At 39.7% G+C, this 26287-nt stretch overlaps 1 protein-coding gene across 1 annotated transcript in view; it reads right to left on the bottom strand.

Annotated features, from left to right (window-relative positions):
* The window catches only part of LOC131971647 (PDZ domain-containing protein 4-like), a 68973-nt gene that overhangs the window by 32587 nt on the left and 10099 nt on the right, over window positions 1–26287 (bottom strand). Inside the window, exons 2-3 of the mRNA XM_059333180.1 lie at window positions 4259–4312; window positions 488–590 (exon numbers count right to left, since the gene is read on the bottom strand). Coding sequence (XP_059189163.1) covers window positions 488–590; window positions 4259–4312 — 157 coding nt within the window. The remainder of the gene's footprint in view (window positions 1–487; window positions 591–4258; window positions 4313–26287) is intronic.

Raw genomic sequence — 26287 nt, 5'->3', positions numbered from 1 at the left:
GGAGTTTAGTGCATGTTGACAATGTTTTTATGTTGGCAGCTCTTTGTTGGAATAAATGAAGGAGAAAAAAAACACAAGGTAGAGAGGAAACAGATGGCATTTGACTGATATTGAAACAGATATGCAGAAATGATAAAATGCCGCAGTTACATCAGAAAAGACGAGTAAAAGTCAAGTGATAACACCAAATTATTTGATATTTAGGGAGATGAGAGAAGGAAGAGGAGAAGAAATGTCAGGAGATATGAGCGGAAAACATGAAAGAGATGAGAAAAAGAAAGAAGAAGGAACATCAGCTGAAACTAGTGGGATCGCAGGAAAATATCAGATTTCATGTAATGAGGCAACAGCGTGGGAAAGACGAGGCGATGAGGTGAAAAAAGACAAAACGGCAAAAAGAGGATTTCCCTCTGACAGCAGCTCAAAACTTCAAAGATAGCAGAGAGAAGTAAAAGCACCGACTGAATGATCAAACTGGTGTTGGTACCTTTTCTCCTGTGGCTCTTACGGACTGAGCCCGGCTGCTGCAAAGGCTCCTGGGAGTTCTGTGGTCTGTCCAGGGGGAGCTGAGAGGGTCTCCGTCCTCGGACCTGAGGGGGGGGGGGGGGGGGACAGTCATTTATACACAATGAGTACATCGAGAATAAAAACTGTTTGTATGGAGGAATAAAATATGAAATGACGGGGACTATATTTAGGCTGTGCAAGTTGTTTTGTATCCTGCGGAAGTCCAAACAGAGTGCACCATTTCTGTTACTGTCCTGCTGGAGAGGAGCTGAGGATTGCTGGATTTAACCTGCTGGAGAGGAGCTGAGGATTGCTGGATTTAACCGACTACAGAAGACTATTTTATTGGGAGAAGAGCAGCGCTAGCTCACTAACTCAACGTTGATCTGTCCGACACTCTTGCCAGTGATCAAGAGGCTATAACACACCAGGATATGTTGCAATGCCAGTAAAACAAAGGAAGACTCCAAGATGACAAACGAGAATGTAAATACTGCCACCATCCCGACAGCTAGAGTGAAACTTATGTTTTCTTTGGCAGATTGCCAAAAATACAAAGTTCATCACAGAAAGAAGTTTTTGTTATGAAAAGTGAACAAAACTTGACTTAAAATGTTGATATTTGTGTCAGAATCTCTTTATTCTCCATGTGTCATTTAAAATAAAGTGTGTGCACTAACCAGATCCTGTTAAAAACACTAAATTCTGCTCCTCAGAGACAATGTGAAGACATGATTGATTCTGCTGAGACCAACGGTCACATGAGGAATATTCACTGAAAATCTGTTTACACAGAGCAGAGAGGAGAGGACAGGAGAGGCTGGAAACATGACAACACTTCAATATGTACAATATGTCATTTTGCATTTTTTTTTGTGTCATTTTGTGTCTTTTTTTTTTTTTACAGCATCTTTGACACTTGGAAAAGTGTTTATACATAAATTTGATTTTATTCCAATTTTTAAAATTATAAAATAATTTATCAGAGAAATTCAACTTGTTTTTCTGATTTCTGTCATTGTAACTGTGTTATTCTGCACAAAGACATGTTTGAGTTGTTCTGATTGTGCTGATTCCATAGAGCTGCAGGATTTATAGATTATATAGATTTTTATATATGAATACAGTGACACGAGGACACAGAGGAGAATGTAAAAAGCTGAAATGGCTCATTGGGGTTCAGAGGGTTAAACGTCTCTGTAGATAACAAATCTAAATCAGCAATATGTAGACATAACAAAATTCAAAATGAAATGTGAAATAGATGAAAGAAGCATCACTGAACTACTGTTGATCAGGAAACTAATATCAAGTGCTGGTTTCACACAGATCTGAGGTGTGATCTTAACGTTCTCCTGTAAAGAGCTGTGGTGTTTCAGCAGTAAGTGCAACAGCAGCTGCTGGTGGGAAGTATTTCCCGAACAGTGTTGGGAATAATGCATCTGATGAATAAAAGTGATGATTAATGAATCAAAGCCGAATTTGGAAATCAGCCATCTGTGGATTACGATTAAAACAGAGGAAAAAAGAAATCAAGGTCAAAGCCTCACTAAATATTAATAACTTTAGCTGATTAATTTAAAGCTCCCGTGGTTTCTCTAGTCAGAGGTAATAAATTAACTTTTTTTAGTTATTAAACGCAGCCTCTGTTTGTCCCCTTCACTGCAAAAAAGCCAACTTGTATTTTTTGGCCTAAAACAGTGATTTAAGTTGGTAAAACTTGGAAATATAAATTATTGACATTTAGGGCAATAATGTAAGTTAGCACAACAAAGGAAGCCAGTTGTATGCTCAAAAACAAGTTTGTGAGTTGTTGTTACTTATATCTTTAAGTTGGGGTTCACAACAAGGGACAATATTTCTGCTAACTCTTATTTCTTTGTTGTGAAATGCGGGAAAACGGTGAAATTCGGTCATCATCGAAAGCTAGCGGCTAACTGATGTTAGCGGCTAACTGACACTAGCGGCTAACTGATGCTTGTGCAGCTACAAGAGTAGCCATTAGCGTATCAATGCTAACTCAAAATTGTGGTCGCAACATTAGCTTACATTTCATAGCGGCGTTACAATCGTGCCAATTCAGCACATTGCAGAAGTTAGCAGAAGTAAGGATTAAAAGTTATTATAACTTATAATGTAAAATTATAAGTTAGTACAACTTACAGTTGAGTTGACAAAAATCTGAATTCAGAGTTGAGCAAACTCAAAAACAAAACTTAAAATATTTAGTTTAATTGTCCAACTTAAAATTTTATCGAAGTTTGTTGCTTTGAAATTTTGAGTTCACCCAACTTTTCTTTTTTTGCAGTGTTGCTTTGTGAGGAGACGGGCTATAGGAACACTGCATGGAGGAAAGTATTCTGATTGATTCATCACAGCCGCTCTGTTTTCTTCAGAGAACGACCAATTCTCAACACATTAGAAGACATTTTTCCCACAAGGTATAAATGTACAAGAAACAGAATCATCTGTCTCTCTACTTTGATAGAAGACAATAAGTGGGCCTGATTTATACCAGAAGTTATGTTAAATTGGACAAATGTTGTATTTTCTAACCTGATTTTCATTGGCAAGGTCATTTTTGTGCATTAAAAACATTAATTTGTCCTCCCAAATAAAAACAAGTAAGTTTGGACGGAATACATATTTGTTTCCGTCACATTATTGTCTACATCCCTAGTGTAAAGTCTCTCTGGTTCATAGATTGGAAGCCCAAGAGGAAACACACACAGCAGATAAAGTAAGGTCTCTGGCCTTTCATTTTGGTCACAGCTAAAATTATGCAGATCTGGTCTCATACTGACATCATTCTCACAGGAATTCAGTCAGAGTGAGCCACGGACACTATAAACGTTTACATTTAATTCTTCTACAGTGTGTCATCCTCCCCACCTCACAATAACATTACACTCACTGCACAAATATTCTCCATTTCACTGTCAATTTAACGCGTTTGCACTACTTTTTTTAGTTTGGTCTTGGTTGTATGTTTGTATGTTTGTTATATGTCTTACTATTTATATATTTTCTTATCTTTATTCTGTCTCATTTTTATTATTCTATTTTTATTCTATTTCATTTTTATTATACTATTTTCATTACCTTATTCTGTCTTTACTCTGTACTTGTGCTGCTGCAACACTTGAATCTCCCTCATGGGGTTCAATATAGGAATATATCTTATCTTATCTTATCTTATCTTATCTTATCTTATCTTATCTTATCTTATCTTATCTTATCTTATCTTATTGGGCTTGGTCTGCCCCACAATGTGTGTGTGTGTTGTTCTTACGGGCATGTATCTATGAGTTACCAAGCCTAAACATGACAGCTGAGAACCCAAACTGTGCCCTCCTAAATCTGTGAGAAAAAGATTATAAAATCACCAGCAAAGTGTAAAGTTACATTTACTCTGAAACATTCAAATGTAACACTAGCAATATTTTATATTCTTTATATAGGTAAATTCTGACAGTGTGAAGCACAGAAGGCTTTAAATGTCGACGTGAACATCTAAAAGACTTTGCCCACTAATCAAAGCTTCCTCACATAAATCAGTGATTAAAAGCTGCACCGGTGACACTGTGGGAGGAACTCCTCTCTATCTATCATCAGCTTTATGTGAGTGGAGCCTTATTAAAGATGAGTGATAGGAGGCGGATGGAGATGTGGGACAGTGAGGAGGGAGAGGAGTCAGTCATGGAGGAGGATCACTGAGAGCTGATGGATGAGACAGTCAAGTGTGTTCTACCTTTACGTTTCCATGTCTGTCCATCGGCCGCAGGGACTCACTCCAGCCTTTCTGCTAATGAGAGACAGAGACAGAGATCGATGGTGTTAGGAGGCGAGAGGAGTGCACAGCAAGGAGGAAGAAAACTGATAAAAGACTCAGAAACAAGGTCAACAACATGACGATGAAAACAGTTATTATAGAACATCCATAATGCTGGTGCACTGTGGTCTTCATCACACTTTTACAATCATTTCTGATGCTGTTTGGATCCACACAGACATGTCTCTGTACACTGAAATAACAGCTTAGAGCTCGTCTCAGCACTGGGCCAGCACAGACCGCCCTCTTTTTTTAGCTTCATTAAAAAAAGAATGAAAAGGTTTTTAGACAGAGCCAGAAACTGCACAAAACCAGGAATTATATCATCAGATCAGTGGAACTAACAACATGAGGTAAAACATCATAATAACAAAACAAGTGAGACCGAGATGAAATAATTAAATGACATAAAAACATATCATTTTAGGTCTTAAGGGAGAGGTGAGGAGGATGCCATCTGAATTGAATGAATTTGTGATTTTTTTTTTTTTTTAAAAGGGCAGCAAAGTGGAATTAAACTGGTATTCAAGTCAAATTTGCCCAAAAAATCTGCAATGTGATGAACAGAAGTATTGTTGTGCAAGAAAATATGAAATCATATCATCTATAAATAAGTTGTAAGGATAATGAAAATGAAAATATATGTAAGAAAAAGAAAACGTGAGAATTACTGACTCTGCTGAAGTACAATTCACTGGATTTTCTTCTTCTGGAGTTTTTTGTCCCAGAGTCACCAAAGTAAATTTTTGACCCATTTTTCATAAGACAGATGTCTTCTGAACATTCTGACTCAAAAAAATGTTATTTTTCTGACGGAAAATCATGACAACTTAACTTTGTTCCAGACCTGTCTCTGTCTCAGCAGCGTACTCTCGCGATCACAGTTAGTCTCTAAGTCTCGCGAGAACAGACAGCGGTAGCCAAACCGTTGAAACGTCTTCGCTGAATAATGTTTGTGATTCTAAATTTGACTGTTAGTTCTGTAAATATCAGATGTTGGTAGAAGAAAATATAAATAAATTATTCTTGATGTTCACAAAACTTCTAAACGAGTGGCGGGAGAGGAGACAGGGGAGTGTTGGCAAAATGAATGGCGCAAGCTTCTACTGCTCCTCATCCTGCTCGGGAGAGTCTTTAAATGTCTACAAAAAGCCTGGAGGATGATAAAAATGGCCCACATCTGGTTTTGTGAGTATTATCCAGCTTTTGGAGAAGACTGGGACCGGCTGACAAGTACTACTTTATCCTCACTGGAAGGGTTAGTGTCGCCTCAGTGAAAGTTAGCATTAGCAACTAAATTTAGAGTGCGCAATTGATGTAACATTTATGGTACTCACTGTTGTTATAATGACAACAAAACTAAAACATCACAAGCAGATTTATCAGCCACATGTTACAGTAAAACTGTAATATTAATAATTAACGGTTAAAAAAAGGCAATGGACATTAAACAAGGTGTTTCAAGGTGAGTTCCGTTTTACATATTCCCGCGCAAATTCCACCGAGGAGTACTTCCGAATTTTCTTTTCGCGATAAAATGCGCAATCCGTGAAAAACGATTATCTTCCAATAAAGATCAGCAATCAAGCAAGATGGTGTCAGTTTCAGGAGTAAGTCCAAGTTAAACTTTTTTTTGTTTTTTCAGTAATTCAATATACTTTTACTGGTGGACTTATTCTGCATGTAATTTTACTGTGTAGTTTTTGAGTAATACATTCTCAGAGTCCCTTCCAGAGGAGAAACATAAGCTTTTATTTATGTGAAAAATTAGTTTCATGTGAAATAAAAATAATGTCTTCCATAAGTAGTCCATGGCTCTAATATTGGACTTAGTACTTCTTAGATTACATGCACAAATACTATGAAGTACTTTTACTGTGTAGTTTTTTAATAATACAGTCTCAGAGTCTCTTCCAGGGAACAAGAATAAGCATTTTTGTCTACTGTAAGTTTCATGTGAAATAAAAATAATGTCTTCCGTAAGTAGTCCATGGCTCTAATATTGGACTCAGTATTTCTTAGATTACATGCACAACTACTATGAAGTACTTTCACTGTGTAGTATTTTAATAATACAGTCTCAGATTCTCTTCCAGAGAACAAGAATAAACATTTTTGTCTACTGTAAGTTTCATGTGAAATAAAAATAATTTCTTCCATAGGTAGTTCATGGCTGATGTTGGACTGTGGTTTTTTTGTGATCCAGTCCCAGGGTTCCTTCCATTATCCAAAATTACTTGCAGGTTTTTCAAAGACTCCTAATTCAAGTTATTGTCAAAAACATGTTCCCTCTACCCTGAGGAGGAGTTAATTTATGCCTTGCAAATCACATTTGATTGCTTTTTAAATCAAACTAGCAGTTTATAAATGTCATTCCCCGCTCATTTAGACTTCAGGTGCAGTGGAGTTACCAGGTGACACAGCACACGAATGAAACCCGCCCAGAGGGCACATACTGCAGGCAGAGCAGATGCTAATTTGCAGGGCAGTCTCTAACCCCCAGTTCACTCCCGCCTCAATCAACAGCTCATAACTGGCTCACACACAACGAGCGTCCGCCACACACACACATTAGCATAAGTTATATAGCTGTAAGCACAACCTAGTGTGTACAGGCGTCACTCAGGGGGCACAAACCAAAAGAAACACTTGCTTGCTAATGAACAGGGAGGTTATTATTTATGAGTTCAGTGTGTGTGTGTGTGTGTGTGGTGTTATAATGAAAATACTGTGTGTCTCTTTATTATATTTTCAAGCATGCAGGAATTGTCACGTCTGAAGTTAATGTCTGCAGGCACATCAAATTAAGGCCTGAAGACATACATGCAAATGGTGCACATCCTAACATGCTACTTCCAGGTGAGACACACACACACACACACACACACACACACACATACATACACCGGCTCATGAATACTTGCATAGCTGCACACAGACACAGAGCTCTGTCTAACACAGCTCTCCTCCTCCCTGCCTTTGTTTCAGAGCTGATTGTTATGCATTACATGGCCTCTGCAGGTTGTGTGTGTGTGTGTGTGTGTTTGTGTGTGTGTGTGTGTGTGTGTGTGTGTGTGTGTTTGTGTGTGTGTGTGTGGGTGGGTGGGTGGGTGGTTGGGTGTGTGTGTGTGTGTGTGTGTGTGTGTCAGGGAACATAAGGCCTGAGCCAGTCAATACCCACTCAATAACCACAATCATCTATCAGGCTGTTGTGGTCACTGATTGTGTTTCATCTGCCATTAAGTAGGTTGGCCTGGAATTTCCACCATGACAAAACACACCTCTGTGTGTGTGTGTGTGTGTGTGTGTGTGTGTTGCACACAAGCATGTGTTCTATAGTGTGTGGTTATATGGACAGCATCTTCACTTTGTTCTACACCCTCTGAATTGCCAACTTCATCTTTTTATTTGCCTGCCATTTAAAAAAGTGTCAAAAAACCCCAGAGCCAATCAGAGCCTTTGTGGACAGGACTTAAGCTGAACAAAAGTAATTTCTTCTATTTCAAATTCCTTATGATATTTTCAAGCAATTGTATTCCTCTGAACCACAACGAGCTGTTTCAGAGCGTTATCTCCTCTTTTTACATTTTACTCACTGTGGCCTTGTATTTCACTGCAATATATAAAATCTTTATAAATCCATAAGACCTGCAGTCCTGATCTACTCAGACATGTCTTTGGGCAGAATAACACTGCCCTCTCCTCTCTGCTCTGTGTAAACAGTCTCTCCTGTCCTCTCCTCTCTGCTCTGTGTAAAGAGATTTTTTGTAACTTTAGTTTCTTTATATGATAAACGGTTGCGTTCTTTGACAGAAAACACACTTTTCAAAACAGCCTCTCCTATCCTCTCCTCTCTGCTCTGTGTAAACAGCCTCTCCTGTCCTCTCCTCTCTGCTCTGTGTAAACAGCTTCTTCTGTCCTCTCCTCTCTGCTCTGTGTAAACAGCCTCTCCAGTCCTCTTCTCTCTGCTCTGTGTAAACAGCCTCTCCTGTCCTCTCCTATCTGCTCTGTGTAAACAGATTTAGAGTGAATATTTGTCACGTGATTGTTGGTCTCAGCAGAATCAATCATGTCTTCACAGTGTCTCTGAGGAGCAGAATTTAATGTTTTTAACAGGATCTGGTTAGTGCAAATGCTTTATTTTTGGTCAGGTTTTAAATGACACATGAGCTTCGTTTTGGTCACTTTTTATAACAGAAACGTTTGACCGATTATCCGTTCAAGGGCCATCGGAAAGATCAAATTTTGGCGATATTGCCTCTTTTTACAGTTTCTTTATATGATAAATGTGTTTTTGGTGATCTTTTAAAGATACATACATCTGAATCCTGCCAGCAGGTTCAGAGAGTTAAAATGTTTCACAGTGCATGTTTCTGTATGCAACAAGCTTTATCTCTTCAGTTTTAATTGATGGCACTGTTGGTTATAAGCCAGTGCATCTGTGTATATGAAATGGAGCGGCAGCGAGGTGGACTCATGTACAGGTTTGAACATTCAGAGCAACAGCATCATTGTCTTTATGTGTCTGTGTGGATGTGGCAGTCAGCTGCGAGTGTGTAATGATAATTACAACGTTCCCCAGCTGCCTGCTGCGCCCCGCTCATTATATTGGTGTGTATGTGTGGTTACAGGGATGGTAACAATACGAGTCCCGGCTGGGCTCTGCCACATTAGCCCGACAGAAATCACAGCTAAGCGAAGTGTGAAATTAATAACTGAGCGGGAGAGAAAAGAGCTGACTGTTCTGTTCTGCTGAAAATGACCCGCTATCTTCCAAACAAGAGCCGGCTTTCATCTAATGAAGCTCTCTGTTCAGCTGTGTCTCAATCAGGTGTTTTATCTCCGTCCTTATGGATTAATGATCATTTCCAACAGGTAGTGACCACAGACACACTCAATAATGACTGAAAAACACTCTGCTGTGTTTGATACCGAGAGCTGGTTCATAATTAGCCCTGACTCTAAATGATGGAGGCTTCATTACTGCTGGAGTATTGATTGTTATACAGTCCAGAGCCGGGCAGAGTTATCATACTGTGCTTCCATTATGTTCCTGAACACTTCAGTCAGTATTGATTAGCTGTGGTAGTGGATTGATTTGTAATCCCTGCAGTTTTATTGTCAGTGTTAATGAAAACGTTTTATAGCCCTGCATGTTCTGGTAGCATGTTAATTTTGGCGATCTGCTTTTTTGAAGAACTCAAGTTAGCGGAGGATGGGGATGATACTCTCGGGTCTGTTGATTAGTCGACCACTTTGACCCCGACTGAAATAACTCAGCTTCTACTGGAACCATTCCCATGAAATGTGGAACAGACGTCCATCATCTCCAGACGATAAAGCTGACAGACTGTGGTGATCCTCTGACCTTTCCTCTAGTGCAGCTGGGAATCTGACAGTTGTGGTTTTGCAGGAAAATCTCAACACCGATTGGATGGCTTTTCATTTTCACAGGATGCGTTCAGGCACAGTACTGAGTACTTGTGTTGTGGCAGTGCCCAAAGCCTAACACATCAGTAAAATAAATATGCTTCAGGTTGTTGCTGTAGTTTCTTGTACTTTGCATGGCAACAAAAGGTCGCTCAATCTTAGTGAATTATTTAAATGAATAATAATAATTATGAACTGTCAGTCTCACTATACATCCATCTGCAATTCTGATTTTCTTGCAAATCTTTTATAACCTACATTCAGTTGAATTCAGTCCAAGACAAGATATCTAAATATATCTCAAATTGGGGAACTGTTGTTTTTTTGTAGATATGTACACCAAATCAGGATTTGATGCATTCTGTTTTTATTTACACAGCGTTCAAACTTACTGACACTTATTCTTCCAAAATGATCCTAATTCTTTGACATACTCTGTAGTTGAGGCTCACATACCAATAGAGATGTAACGATATGAAAGTCTTTACATCATGGTTATTGTGACCAAAATTATCACGGTTATCATTATTATCACTAAGAATACTTTTCTTTTCACTGCTCAAGACTAGATCTAGTCTTACACATGTCAGAAGAACTGTTACAGAAAGGACACTTTCAGTGTTTGTTGTACCTTAGGTAAAAATCAAATATGCATACACTAACAAACAAAATAATGTGGATGTAAACAATCCTTTTCATAGTGCAGTCTGGCGTTGTTGAAGGAGGTGGAGGAGACGATAGTGAGTTGCGACAGAGCAGCAGCAGTGCTAACAGTAGCACAGTACTAACAGGCTAACAGTTAGCTCTGTAGCAGTACAGTGTGTATGTGCTGCAGTGTTCAGTAAGCGACCTCTGTTTGTTTACAACAAGCACCGACACTGTGTTAGGGACGACGGTTTGCCAATGATCAGCGGCGGACACCACTTGTACAGTTAGCGAAGCCGGTTTGTTTACAATAAGCGTCAGGCGTATCAGTTAGCGACGGCGGCCGCAGTTGTTGTGCAGCTGCTCAAAAGTGAGGAAGTGAAACGGCGTGTCTGTGTCTGAAAGAGGGCGGAGACAGAGAAGCAGCATTGGTTATAAGCCCCGCCCCCTCCATGTTAGTGAATGGGACATGAGCCAAACTTAAAACTCAAAGTAGAGGTAAATAAATGTTTCCCAAAGATGTTTTTTTGTTATTTTAGGTAGTTACTATTAGGTCTGTCATGATAATTACTATATCGACTTATCTTTCAATAAAAATGGACACAATAGTTTTTACTCAATATACTGGTGTTTACATGCATGACTTTTTGTGCTATTTTGTGTTTAAAGTAAAGATGCAAATGTTTGACAGGCAGCACAAACTGCTGAAAAAAACAACTATATTTTCCAAGAAGCCATTCCAGCTGTTTATATGTTATTTTAATAATATAATAATTATTATCATACATAATTATTATCTCAGTGCAATGTTTTCTTAACAGAGCCTGAAAGTCTATTTTATTTGTTTTGATTGAGGTTTATTTATTTATGTTTTATTTATCTAGGATATTTTAATAGTTCTTTTCCACATTTCAATTACAGTGTTTCATATTCTTGAGATTTAAAAATTCATTGCTATGGAAAAGTATGAACTTATTATGCTCTAATATCGTTATAAAACTAAAACAACATTGATACAACGATACTATCGTTTGTACGTATCGTCTGATAGTTTCTGGTTACTATCACGGTTACGTTTGGTTTTTATTAGCTATTTGATTTTATAAAACGCAGCTGTGACATCATGATTGACAGCTGTAACTGAGTCGTGATTGGTCTGTTGGTTTTGGGCTGGGACTGTACAGTCTGTGGTGCTGACAGACCGCCGCCAGACTCGCTGCCGGCTCAGAATGACACTTGACTTGTAAACAGGCAGCAGAAGTGATTAAAGTAAAGTAAAAATCAGGACAGAAACAGACGGCGTGCCGTCAGCTGACAGGCCCGTCGGGCTGGTAAATACGACTCACAAGCAGCAGATTTAAACTCTTGTGGTCGCTGCGATGTGTTAACATATGGAGCTGATGGTGATTACTTTTATTGTCCTGCATTGTTGTGGCCATGTGTTCAGTGTGTCTCCATCAGGATCACCTCCTGAGGCTGCAACACGTTCCTCCTCCTGCTCATTAACTATTTACTGATGCCATCAATACACACACACACACACACACAGAAATAGTTCCACATCAACACACTTTCCTCTGGCATTTATCTCTTTCACCCACGCATTCCCTACAGTGCCTGAACACACACACACACTGTGGAGAAAGAGATGGGACAAGGGATCCATTTTTCATTCCCAGCATGCCAAGGGGAGGCAGAGATACTATAATCATACCCGAGAGAGGGGGAGCTACAGGAGGAGACGGGGAACGGTCAGAGAGAGAGAGAGAGAGAGAGAGAGAGAGAGAGAGAGAGAGAGAGAGAGAGATGAAGGTTGAATCCAGACGGGATGAAATCTGAAGAAACAGAAAGAAAAGGAGAAAACTGGGGGAGGGTGAAAATGAAAAACATCAGAGAGGGAGAAAGAGATTTCTACTCTCAGTCTCTCCTTCTCTCTTCCCGTTCACCCGTCGCCTCTATCAATCCCTGCGACTTTCACAGTCTAATGGAAGTCAAGCTGAGGATTGAGGCACAAAGATTACTGAGAACTACAAAGCCCAGACGGCCCCAGTGGGATAGTGACTTCATCCAGCGAGTGGCGGGAGATATCTGCTCGCTGACGCTCCTCTGGGAGAAGAAGAACACGTACAGACGTGATATCTGAACACACCATCTGTGTGGAGGGAAATGAAGATGAAATATTGCAAAACAAAATCTTTAGGAAAGTTGGATATAAAAAAGCAAAGATGCAAAGAAAGATTATTTTGAATTAATCTTGTTGGAGAAATGAACTGATTCACATTGTTTTCTGCAGAAATGTCAGAAAACCCAAAGAATATTCAAATTTACGGAGCCCCTAAAGGGACATGGTGAAAATAAAAAAAAAACTTTGGTATCTCGTGAGCACGAGAAACATTTCTCGTGCTCACGAGATATTTTCTCGTGAGCACGAGATGCATATTGCATGCGCGCATGGTGTCTGTAAGAACACCCTCTGCATTTCAGCTTGTTTCTGTATGAAAATGACATTACAGGAGTTAGTTCGGCTATATTTTGACCTGGGGCTTCATTATAAGGACATTGCTGCTTTACTTGAAAAAAACGACAGTTGTTTTCCCGAGATAACGATATAATTAATTCGAGATCTTGAGAAAACAAAACAATAGTGTAGTCCAGACGCGTAGCCAGTAATGTAATGTATTTGTAACCCGGCCCGTGTGGGATGAGCCTCTCCACACCCTGGGACTCTGCGTTGTATTGTTTATGATGATGAAGGGCGGAGGAGGGACCAGTCGGACACAGTGGTCGTTATATTGCGGCTCGGACCGCGTCGTGCTTTATTTCTCACAACGGCTGGCAGCTCAACCTTAAACAGTACAAGTAAACACTGGCGTGAGACAACAGAAAGATTAAAGGCTTGTGTTGTGTCCTTACTGGTTTCCACAGTAACTGGTTGCCGTAGATCTGCGCAGTTTCTGTTACGCGTGAGCTGTCCGTGGTACTGAAACAACAATCGCCGTTAATGTGATACTTGTACTGGCATTATTGGCATTATACTGCCATGTATTTGTACTGGCCCACCCGAAATATTATTTCTGCCTTCGCCACCGGGTGTCTCCATGGATACCAGATGATGACTGAGAGATGCAGATCAGCAGGATTGCGGGTCACTAGAGGCTTTGTGTAGTGCACAAAGCACTAGAGCAGGATTGCACTATATACGGATTGCACTACATAGTGCACAAGTGCACTATGCACAAGTGCACTATGTAGTGCAATCCGTTTTGGACCCAGAGGGTATACTACCAGTGGCGAAGGCAGAAATAATATTTCACACAAGCTCTCCCAACACGGGCCGGGTTACAAATACATTACATTACTGGCTACGCGTCTGGACTACACTATTGTTTTGTTTTCTCAAGATCTCGAATTAATTATGGCCGCGTTTCCAAGATTCGCTCGTTCTTAAGGACTTAAAAGGGCTCTTAAGAAGGGTTTGGCTAAGAAGGAGCGCTAAGATAGGGGTGTTTCCCAGATGCGTTCTTAACTGCCTTCTTAAGATCCCGCCAAAGAAGCTTCTTAAGAAGCTCTTAGTGGGAGCTGTCCACCGCCGTGGTGCTGAAATATAAATCAATCGATGCCAGGCAAATCGATCACCCACCACTTTATCAGCGCTTAAGTCACCCCACACACCTGTGCAATAAGGCTACGCGCGTGTGTGTGTGTGTGTGTGTGTGTGTGTGTGATCACAGCTAACAGGTGTATCCGAGTAGTAATCAAGCCATTAACGCATATATACCCCACTGGCGGACCTCGTCCCGCGTGGTGGGCATCCAGATGTGTCTCCGGGCATGGCGCAGGAGGATCGGTGTCACGGCTGCCACACTCCGTGAAACCGGTGCCTTGCTGAGGCCGGTGCCGTCCCCCACCACCTCCAGGAAGCTCCCCACTGCGTAAAAACGCACCGCGGCCAGGAGCTGCACCTCCGGGCTGAGGGCAAAATTGCAGCGGGTTGCCCTCTGGATGTGTGGTGACACGAGCGTGACGAGGCGGTGGATCTCCTCACGAGGAAGCCGGTACTTGGACTGGACAGCCCGGTCCGACAGCACGTCGAGTGGGGAGAAGTGCTGACGCACATAAGCGTTTATATAAACCGTCTGGCTTCGCGCACGGCGACGCTGTTGGTTCGCAGCGAGAATATGCTGTATTGCAGCCATGGTGTCTCACACGCGTGGACTTCGGCAACGCCTTTATATAGACTTGCAGGCAACCTCTTGATGAGGTTCCAGCTGAGTTCAATTACACCTGTCAGTTTCCCTCATATCTGTGAAATACCACAGGGTTTTTGATGTTTTTATAGCTACTGTAAACTCATATGCAGATGCCGAATGTGTGTGAAAACGTAAAGAGTGATAGTAATGATGATTTATTTTATTTATGTAGCTACAGGAACACATGGGCAATTCTTTATTTTTATATTGTTATTTTTCTTCTTATGCTATTATTTTTCTTGCGTCAGTGTTCTGCAGCTATGAGCGCACATTCATCATTACGCAGGGTTTTAGTATTCCTTTGTGTCCGATATAACTTTCCCTGATGCGGCTGCACTGAGCGTTTGGTCGCTCAGAAGGCTGTTCAGAGTGGGTCAGGGCGATCTTACACTTCCTTCTTAGTGAAAGATCTTCTTAAGCTAAGAACGACTCTGGGAAACACTTCCTTCTTTCACAGCGCTCTTAAGAGCGTCCCTAAGACGCTCTTAGCGCTTGAGAGCTTCTTAAGCGCTAAGAGCGAATCTGGCAAACGCGGCTATATCGTTATCTCGGGAAAACAACTGTCGTTTTTTTTTTCAAGTAAAAGCAGCAATGTCCTTATAATGAAGCCCCAGGTCAAAATATAGCCGAACTAACTCCTGTAATGTCATTTTCATACAGAAACAAGCTGAAATGCAGAGGGTGTTCTTACAGACACCATGCGCGCATGCAATATGCATCTCGTGCTCACGAGAAAAGTATCTGGTGCTCACGAGAAACTATCTCGTGCTCACGAGAAAAGTATCTGGTGCTCACGAGAAACTATCTCGTGCTCACGAGAAAAGTATCTGGTGCTCACGAGATACCAAAGTTTTTTTTTAATTTTCACCATGTCCCTTTAGGGGCTCCGTACAAATTGTATGTTTATAGAAAGTTATAATTAAATCTAAATGCCAACTACAATCAGCTGATCTCTGCTGCACAGAAAGACAAAGTGATTAAATAGAGAGGTTTGTCTGAATGAGCGGAACTCCAAAATGTATATTGCTAAATATTGTAAACAATTTTTTGACACAATGAAACCCATCCATGCGTAAGTTATGACCACTGTGAATGCACAAAATAGTTACTTTTTGTTGGACTATATATTATCCCAGAAATAATTGCGAGAAACGAAATAATTGCCATTTTAAAAATATTTTATACCACAGATATAATGATAATAAAATAACATAATAATGCAAGTATGCCCTTTGAATTGGAATGTGAAGAACTAAATAAATTTTCTGGCAAAAACAAAAATCGGCAAAGCATTGACAGCTAGAAAGGCATTGCCAATTTTTTCCAATAATATAATAATAACAGCAGGACAGAGCACCAGTAGTTTTCAATAATATCTCCTAATCATATGCATTTATCCCCAACACCACTGAAGTTTTAAATATAGTTTTTGTGTGTAAAACGGCTGCAGTGAACTCTTCTCCAGTCAGCTCACCCTGCACATCTTCACTGTTGCCTGCAGGTGTGCACACTTTTCTAAATGTGATTTTCGTCTCTTGTGAGCTCCTACGCTTTTAGTTTAAGGCCAACCAACTGTTCTATCTGATGTATAAATGAGGCCCCTCGTGTCCTGCTGCCTGTCCTCACTTACTGAATACTGAACATTTAAATAAAACTTTCTTAATGGAATAGAGCCAAAGAGAATCATTTACTGACTATCTGGCAGTCATCAGAAACTGGCTGAGAATACAATGTTCTCAGGCCAACAATAAATCATTACGCTCAAATTATAATAATTATAATCAACAAATCCTCCTGATTAGAACTCTATAAATATATCAGCATCAGCAAAACTTCCTCTCAGTTTCTAAAGATGCATTTTAAAGACAGACACAACAACATTCAGCCACCATAAACAAAGAGAAAACAGAGATGCACCTTCAAAATGAGTGTGTGCACATCTGGAGGCTCATCAAAGACACACACACACGCACACCCACACACACACACACACACATACACACACACATGAAACACCTGGGCACACACTCCATGCTCTCACACAGAGGAGAAACACAGCTGTTATGTTTTAGATTTAAGAAGCTCTGCAGCACTGAAAGCTCCCGTTTTTCCTCAAAACACTCACTTAATTATGAATCATAATCCAAACACATTTACATTTTTACCTTCCAGGCATTTCACTGATGCTTCTGTCAAAGCAACAATAATGCAAAACATTTCCTCCTACGTAAATGTCTGTTCCTGCCTCTGTCTGATGTTAACATTGCAGACTGTGTGCTGGTTAAACTGCAGCCAGGCTGCAGCCACAAGCATTGAACAAGCCGGTCCTGCAGCCACCATCACCTCCACACCTCTACTGTTGATTAGTTACATGGATGAAGCTTCACGTGTGTCTGAAGTTTGGAGCCTACCCAAACTGCAACACATTCTCTTGAATCTGCATACAAATAACTCAGCTTTAGACCTTCAACTTAGGTGCAATGCGGACGCCAAAATCCAATTTTGCATGCATATGATACACCAATCCTTCCCCATGTTTCTGTTTGGAGCTAGCGGTAGGCCTCTCACGATAACAATTTTTTATGGACGATATATTTTCCCAGAAAATATGACAATAAACAACAGTAATTGGCTCCCTGCAGGTTGACTAACAGGAGAGGGAAAGAAGCAGCGCGACTGAATGTTGATGACTTATGTAAACAGACACGTATGTAAACGAAAATTTATCGTGTTCATTTTTGTTTCTTGAATGTGAGTCGATATATTGATTATCATGACGGGCCTAACTAGTGGCGCCCTCTAGTGGCCGTATTTATTCTATATGATACTGAAGTACAGTATAAAGCACAAGAGTTGTGCTTATGAAGGGTGGGAGGGTCAACAAACCCAAGACTCTCACCCAGGTGTTAGTTTACCTAACCTTAAAGGAACACTCCACCGTTTTTTCATATTAAAACATGTTATTCGGTCAAGTAAGACGAGTTGATACAGACCTCTTGCGTCTCAATGCGTGCACTCAATCGCCCTGGCGCGCTGCGCCACTTGGCTAGCACTTAGCTTAGCCCAGTTCATTCATTAGGATCCAAACAGATGGACAGTTAGAAGCGACCAAACTCCTCCACGTTTTCCCTATTTAAATACAGCTACACGAGTAGTTAAACGACCAAGTATGGCGACACAAAATAAAACGTGACGCTTTTCTAAGCGGATAAAAAGGATAACTATAATGTATGGCGGAATAGCACTTGGGAGCACTTCGACTCGGCGCAGTAATATCATCACTCCTAAAAAATCTTCTCCCCCTCCCTCTCTGTGAAACATGACGACACTATATACCTTCTGCTTGTTATCGCAACCCTTTACGATGCACGTTATAACCATGATTGTTCACAAATATCTTCCTACAACCTGATACTTCGTCAGCTCTGCTCGAACTACTACTCCTGGTGCAGCTCACGTTGGTTCTGTTGACGGAAGTGAGAGGGAGCGGAAGTGAAAGGGAGAGGGAGAGGGAGGGGGAGAAGATTTTTCAGGAGTGATGATATTACTGCGCCGAGTCGAAGTGCTCCCAAGTGCTATTCCGCCATACATTATAGTTATCCTTTTTATCCGCTTAGAAAAGCGCCACGTTTTATTTTGTGTCGCCATACTTGGTCGTTTAACTACTCGTGTAGCTGTATTTAAATAGGGAAAACGTGGAGGAGTTTGGTCGCTTCTAACTGTCCATCTGTGTGGATCCTAATGAATGAACTGGGCTAAGCTAAGTGCTAGCCAAGTGGCGCCGCGCGCCAGGGCGATTGAGTGCATGCATTGAGACGCAAGAGGTCTGTATCAACTCGTCTTACTTGACCGAATAACATGTTTTAATATGAAAAAACGGTGGAGTGTTCCTTTAACCAATTGGTTTCGGTGCTAAACCTTAAATGTGATCCTCACGTGTTTGCTGGTTTTAAAGCAGTTAATAAGAATTTATTCACATTCAACTTATTTGTGGTTAAAAAAATGTTGAAATACACTGTATCCAGCACCCCACACAATCCTGAAACAAGCCTAAAGAATAAACACTGATAAGGTAGAAACAGCCCTGGTTGGGCTGAGAATCCTAAAATTCCACCACACTCTGGACAATGTATGCACCACATGTACAACTTTGGCCAGGGACAATGTGCACAAATTCCCTAAGCTCCATCATGTTTGCACCACTTGTACAGGGACATGTTGCACCTTTCTAAACTGTCTGTTGCATCATTGTTGTGTTTTGTTGTTATTTTATTGTTCTGTCCCCTTAATATTTATTTATTTTAAGTAATACTTTCGTATTTAGTGTAGTAATACTACAACCAAGTACTGAGTCATAAATGGACAGAGGCCAACATTTCCATATCAAACATATTTTTTTTAAATTGGTATTTTGTATTTACAAAAAAAATGCATTAATTTTTTACATTTTACACGTGCATTTTTTGAGACACTGAATTTTAGGTCTTCATTAAATGTAAGACATAATCATTATAATTAGAAGAAATTCAATAAATGAAGACATGAAATGTTTCATTCTGTGTTTAATGGATCAATATCGTGTTATTTCCACTTTTTGAATTGAATTACTGACATAAATAAACGTTTCTATCATATTCTAATGTATTGAGATGCACTTGTAAGAGTTGAGATGATAGAATTGAGTAATATAAATATATAAATACATTTTTGTGAGGCTGAAAACCGGCACACATAAACCTATTTGCATGTGTAGATGCCACTCCCAGAAAGTCTGTACGCAGAAAAGGAATAAATATTTTCAATCGGTTCGTCCAGCTCTGATATTATTCAGTTTTAACTGCACATGCAGCTTGTCACTCAGGAACATTCACAGCCATCACATCACACAAGGGATTACCATTTCAAATCTAGAAAAAGCAAACAAAGCATGTAAATATAGCAAACTCTAAATCATGTAAATTGTGCAGTATTAGCTTCCAGCTGCCACACTGACAGATATTACAGCACACATTTATTCTGCAGCTGTTTCAGTTTTGTGCCTGTTATGTAAATCTGCAGATCATAAACATGTATCACGTCCATAATGGGCTTTTATAAACATCATTACTTTTCTAACTGGAGCAGCTCAGTGCCTTGCTTGTAGGACCTGCAGCATTGTTTCTACTCATCTTCAACTCGCAATGTTTTCCTACATAGTTTGTTTTTAAAATGTTTTTAGATTTATAACATTGCCGTATCTGGTGCTGACTGTTTCCACGCTCTGCTGCGCTGCTCCAAGTTTAAACTCAGAATGCTAACACACAGATTACCTTCATTTTGTGTGTTTAAGATTCATAACTGCACATGAAACGCAGCAGTGATGGCTGCCTCCTGTTACAGACCACAGAGTCTGACAGCAGCTCATTCTCATGCTAATGTTTATCTGGGGATATTTGTGCACTCATTTCCTCCTATACACGTCTCCTGTACAGTGTTTAATGTAAATATATGATCTGTGACAAAGACTGCAGACAGGGAGAGCACTGAGGTGAGATGATGGTGAATATCATTATTAAAAAACATCCATCCATATATAGTATATATACCTGCTCATCCTGCAGGGTTTTTTCTTTCCTCACTGCTTTTTCAGTCTAAATATGCTAATCAAAACCTCTATGTTTTACTAATGACTTATTACTTAAACCGTGTTCCTGCTTTAACTTGATACGTTTCAACAGCATGGTTTATGTGTGCCTTCAGCATGTGGATAACTGGTAATGTTGGTTCTTGGGTTCAGCTGGGAAAGGTTCCTGATTAATATTACAGATTTGTCATGGAATAATTGATTGTCATTACTGTATAAGTGCTGCCAAACCCAGTGAGGGCACAGGATGATTAAAAAAGAAAGTGGGGACGTTGTGTAAAACTTAAATTAAAACACAATGCATCAAATTCATTTCCCCAAAAACTTTTTACTGTTTCGCCCATTGAACGTAGGTCCAAAAATAATTTATAAACCTCTTCAGGATTGGGTTTGTAGCTGGGGTGAATTTTCTTTTCTTTCAAATAGTTTGGTTTAAAAATACACTTACAATATATCATATGATATTATTTTTCATTTGCGTGATCAACATTGCTAACCTTGGGTTTGTTTGTTTTCATTCTTTGATTTTGTGGATTAGATGACTTTCTGTATTTTTTGTGATTATTTTCCAATGGTCTCAGATTTTCTTTCTTTAAACCTTTTGATTTAAAAAAAAAAATCTCACCATTGTGCAAAAATAAAATAAATAAATAAATAATAAAATAATAATAAATAAAATAATCTCTCTCTCTCTCTCTCTCTCTCTCTCTATATATATATATATATATATATATAGTTATAGCTGTTAGTGATAAAGTAGTGGAGTGAAATGTGCAAGTTCTTCTTCAAAAAAAGGAAAGTTAAAGTATAATCTACAGAATGAACTTTGATGAAGTGAGAGCGCTGTGGTCCTGCTCTGTTTGACTCTAAATGGACCAAAATTCACTAAATAAACATTGTGCTGTGTTGAAGAAGACTTGGAACTACTGCTTGAGATCATAAACTCATTGAGAGAAAGTTTTCTGAGGTCAGAAATCAAGTCAGAAGTTGGCTCATATTCCTACTGACAAATGGACTTCTTTCTGCAACCAGTGGAGTCGCCCCCTACTGGTCATTAGACAGAATGCAGGTTTAAGGCAGTTCCTCTCAGTGTTTCCTCCTGTGCGTGCAGCAGCATTGCAGTGTGGGATTTGTACCGACACGTTGCCACCTGGTGTTCGGCTTGGCGCTGCAGCTGAATACCAACGAGCTGATTCTGTCTCCTGAGTGTTTCTGCTCTCCTCCGCTGACGGCCAAATGAGCCGACAGCACATTAAGACTAATGCAGTTTTGACAACTCTGAGATGATGAGTCCTTAAAGAAAAACATGCAAATGATGTGAGTGGACAGATTCATTCTCTCGTCTTGTTCTTTCCCTTTGTGTGTGTCTGTCAGTCATGTTCTGCTCTCTGAGGCTGTGAGCTGATGGGCAGGTTAAAGCATGCTGAGCTGCAGGATGTCAGCAAAGCTTTCATGTCTGCTCTGTTCCAACTGCGGCGTCAAGTTGCTTTTAACTCTGCCACATCTCATATTAGAGGTGGGGAAAAAATCAATACAGCATAGTATCACGATATTTTGCGTGGCAATATCATATCGATTCATGCCCGCCAAGTATCAATATTTAGTGTTACGACGTCCCGCAGCGGGCTCACTATTAGGAATATACTGGATATACTGGTAACATATGAAACTGGAAGATCTAAGGAATCTATAGGCACCATATTCAGTCGGAAAGTTGCAAAAATAACACTGTTAGGCTTTTTTTAATGTTTCATGGTGATTTTCAAAGTGCTGTTATTATTACAGATTTGTCATGAAATAATTGGTTGTCTTTATTGGATAAGTGCTGCCAAACCCAGTAAGGACACATGATAAAAAAAAATAGAAGGTTATATTAAAACAGAATGCATCGAATTCAGAATAAGTGAATATATTTACAAAAAAAATAAAGTTTCCCATTTTTTCTGTTTTGGATTAAATGTAGGTCAAAAAAGAATTGGTAAATCATCAACTTCTTTGGGATCAAGGGTTTTAGCTGGGGCGAATTTTCTTTTCTTTCATATAGTTCAGTTTACAAATACACATTTATATTATATTACATATTTTATTCACTTGCGTGATTAAAGTTGCTTACCTTGTGTTTGTTTTTTGTTTCTTTTTGTATTTGTTGTGATTATTTCTTAAAAATCTGAGATTTTTCTCTATAAACCTTTTTTTTTTATGTCACCATTGTGTAAATTATAAAATAACAAAATAATAACAAGTCATTCTGAAACCATCATATGCTCCAATGTAGAATTGAAATCTATGTACTAATCTTATATATCTTGGATTTAAAGCTGTTGGTGATAAAGTACTGAAGTGAAATGTGCAAGTTATCCCAAAACAATTCTTGACTGAATTCAATTTTGTGGACACAAAATGCAGTTAAACTGTTAAATCACAATATATTGTATCAATTTCACTATATCGCAAAATGCTTAAAATCGCAATAATAATGTATCATGACTCAAGTATCAGGATGAAATTGTATCGTGGGGCTGATACGCTGATTCACACCTCTATCTCATATGTCTTAAGTGAAATATATAATTTTTGTCATGTTAACATGGAAAAGTCATGCTTTGTTTTTGTTTCCAAGTTCCATGGAGTTCCATGACGACACATGCAGTAGGCAGGTAAATGCAAACACCAACGGTAGCAGTGTTTCCATTAAAACATTTTTAAATGTGCCATTAAAGAAAATGTAAATGAGTTTCCATCAAATAAACAAAGCTGCAGTAATGACTTTCGGCCAGCAGGTGGCAGTGTGATGGGTTGCTGTGGGCTCATCCCTCAGTAAACAGGAGAAGAAGAAGAGAGAAAACGGCAACAAAAAGCGAGAAAATGTAGAGGAAATGGTTACTGACTCGCTAGCTTAGCTTCACTTTACATTCGGCAATATGATGAGTATCTTATGTATTTTTTTCATAGAATTCATTGTAATTTAACATTTAAGACCATTAAGCAAAATTCTGCAATTCTACAAAATACAGTCAAGACCCTCTGTCTCTCCTTCTCTCTCTCTCTCCCTCCCTCCCTCTGTCTCTCTCTCCTTTCTCTCCCCCTCTCTCTCTGTTTCTGTCTCTTTCTCTTTATCCTCCTTCCTTCTCTTTCTGTCCATCAATCTCTCTCTCTCTTCGTCCCCCCCCCCCCCGCTGTCAGACTTGTCTCAATGGGATGCTGTTGCCGTGGTAACCGGGGTCATTAGGGAAGCTGTATTTATGCTTTCTCATACCGGAGCTGGCAGATCTGCTGTAATGAGCGTGCGCGCGCGCGCACACACACACACACGCGCAGAAGACAGAAAACCCCACCAGCTGCTTGTATAAACGACTTTACTTTGTGGCTTCTTTAAGAGAGAATGAGGGCGAGAGAGAGAGGAGAGAGAGATGAAAGAGACGCTGACATTTGTTTAACAGAACTGAGAGTTTATTCAGACGTTTAAAGAGGAAATAAATGATGTAAATGCTGGAAGTGAAGTAGTTAGGAGGACGACATGACTACTGGAAGTGACATAGTTCAGTAAAAACCTGATGCAGGAAGTTAAGAGATGTTTGAATCACAAGCTGCACTTTGGTAAAACATGGACACCAACACTTTTCTGCTGCTGACATTGTATGTCTTTTGTTGTGTTTTTAATGTCTTTTGATTATTTTGTGTCTTTTGTTGGTATTTTATGACTTTGTTTTATGTCTGTTGATCATTGTGTGTCTTTTTGTAGGTTATTTTTGTCAATTTGGTTATTTTGTGTTTTTTTTGGGGTCATTATAAGTCTGTTGTTGGTCTTTTATGACTTTTTTGGTAATTTCTTTAGTAATTGTATGCCTTTTTGGGTGATTTTACATCCTTTTCTTGGTAATTCTGTGTCTTTTGGGAAATTTTGCATCATTGTTGGGTCATTTTGTGGGTTTTTTTGTTTTGTTTTTTACATCTCCTGGTAAAAGGACTCTTTGTGCTTTACACTCTGAATCAATGCAGCTGCTAGAGGGCGCCACTAACTCCAGACGGAAATATGGGTCGTATCGAGCCGCTTGTTGAAATTACCTATTGGGTCGTTTTTAAGGGGAGATCAGTTTGATTTATCCAGAGCTTTTTTTTTGTGAAAGATGAGAACAGATGTGTGTGCTGCCTTTGAGAGCCTCTGTGTTCTTGTTTTTGCAGCATGATAGTCGTGTTTATTAGGAAATTACTCATGGAAAAAAAAACCCACACACCTTAAAAATGACAATATTTATCGTTATCGCCATAATTTCTGGGACAATAAATCTTCAAACAAACAAACAAGCAGTATGTTTCTACTCCATGAAATCATTTTTCTTCATCAAATATCAGAATTCAAGTCTTTAATTTTTCTGACGTTATATGTTTCATCAAAAACACACTGTCGGAAGCTCCCTCACACAGTGTTCAATGACTGAATAACCTCCACAGCAACCAACCCGAAGCAGCATGTGGGTGAAGGTTTATACACTAGGAAGCATGAAAAAATAAAAACATCTGCTTCCAAAAATAATCACAATGAAATAAGGAGGGTGTGTAAAAATAAAAAACAACCCTGAACTCAACATGTTTTGTCTGCAGCATGAAGTAGAGTTACTCTGGAGGAGGAGAAACAATAGAGGAGATGGAAGACTTGCAGCAGAGGTGGGGGAGAGAGAGATGGCATTAATAAGATACTGAAGAGCAGGTGAAAAAGAATGGGGTGGGGGAGGAAAGAGGACAAGGAAGGAAAAGCTGAAAGATGGAGAGGGAAATGAGAAGAAGATTGAAGGACAGAAACAGAATAGAGAGAGGGAGGGAGGAAGGGACAAAAAGAGGGGACAGGTTGACGGACTGACAGAAAACAACAGAATCTAGAGAGACAAAGAGGAAGAAAAGGGTGAAAACTGATAAATTAAAACATTTAAAAAGAGATAAAGAACATGACAATGGAGAGAAACTGAAGAAAGAAAAGAAGGAAAGTGTGTCACGGGTTGAGGCGCTGTCGAGGTGTGTGTGTGTGTGTGTGTGCGTGTGTGTGTGTGTGCGTGTGTGTGTGTGTGTGTGTGTGTGTGTGTGTGTGTGTGTGTGTGTGTGTGCGTGTGTGTGTGTGTGTGTGTGTGTGCGCGTGCGCGAAGAGATGTCCAGACTGGTTCAGGCTGCGAAGAAATCAAGTGAAATGAAATAAGCCTCTACACCTGTCAACTTCAACACAGACACACACATACACACACCTTTCCAGCTTCAGTGAGCCCTGAGACACACACACACACACACACTCTGTTTCGCTCGGTTTGATTTGTGATTTCCACATGTTGAGGTTTTTTTTGCTTCCCAGCAGCGTTTAGTTTAGTTCACTCAGACAGACAGAGTCTGAAGCCACCAGAGAGGCATTCAAATGCTCTGAGGTAGCGTGGGACAAACCAGAGGCTTATTGACTGATTTAAAAAAAACATTTAGGTCAAATACATTTGTTATAAATAGCACTGTGTGTGTGTATATATATATATATATATATATATATATATATAAAATAAAATTATATATATATATATATGTATCATTTTATTTTAAGAAGCCCTGGTGTCCAGCTTCTGAAGCAAACCCACAAACGTTTTCTGCGTCCAAATGCATCTTTTAATTGATTTTGTGAGCAGAATGCAAAACAGCGTCTAAACTTAGCTTCATGGTACTGAACGGTGTGTGTGTGTGTGTGTGTGTGTGAGTGAGTGTGTGTGTGATTGCTTATCATCTCCTCTTTAAATCTCATGAGGTCATCAGAATCCATTACAGACCTCATTAATCACACACACACACACACACACACACACACAGAATGCCCCCTGTCACCTTGGCTACGTATGAAAGGGTGTCACTATCAGAGAGACTGTGTGTGCGTGTGTGTGTGTGTGTGTGTGTGTGTGTGTGTGAGGTAACTCTATAACTGGTTGCTCGGGGAGAGGAAGCCATCTGTGTGTTTTACTTATATTTTTTTTCTTG

This window comes from Centropristis striata, chromosome 5 (assembly GCF_030273125.1).
Source record: "Centropristis striata isolate RG_2023a ecotype Rhode Island chromosome 5, C.striata_1.0, whole genome shotgun sequence".
NCBI classification, from domain to species: Eukaryota; Metazoa; Chordata; class Actinopteri; order Perciformes; family Serranidae; genus Centropristis; species Centropristis striata.
Note: the sequence above shows the minus strand (reverse complement) of the source record. Positions and strands in the feature narration are given on the sequence as shown.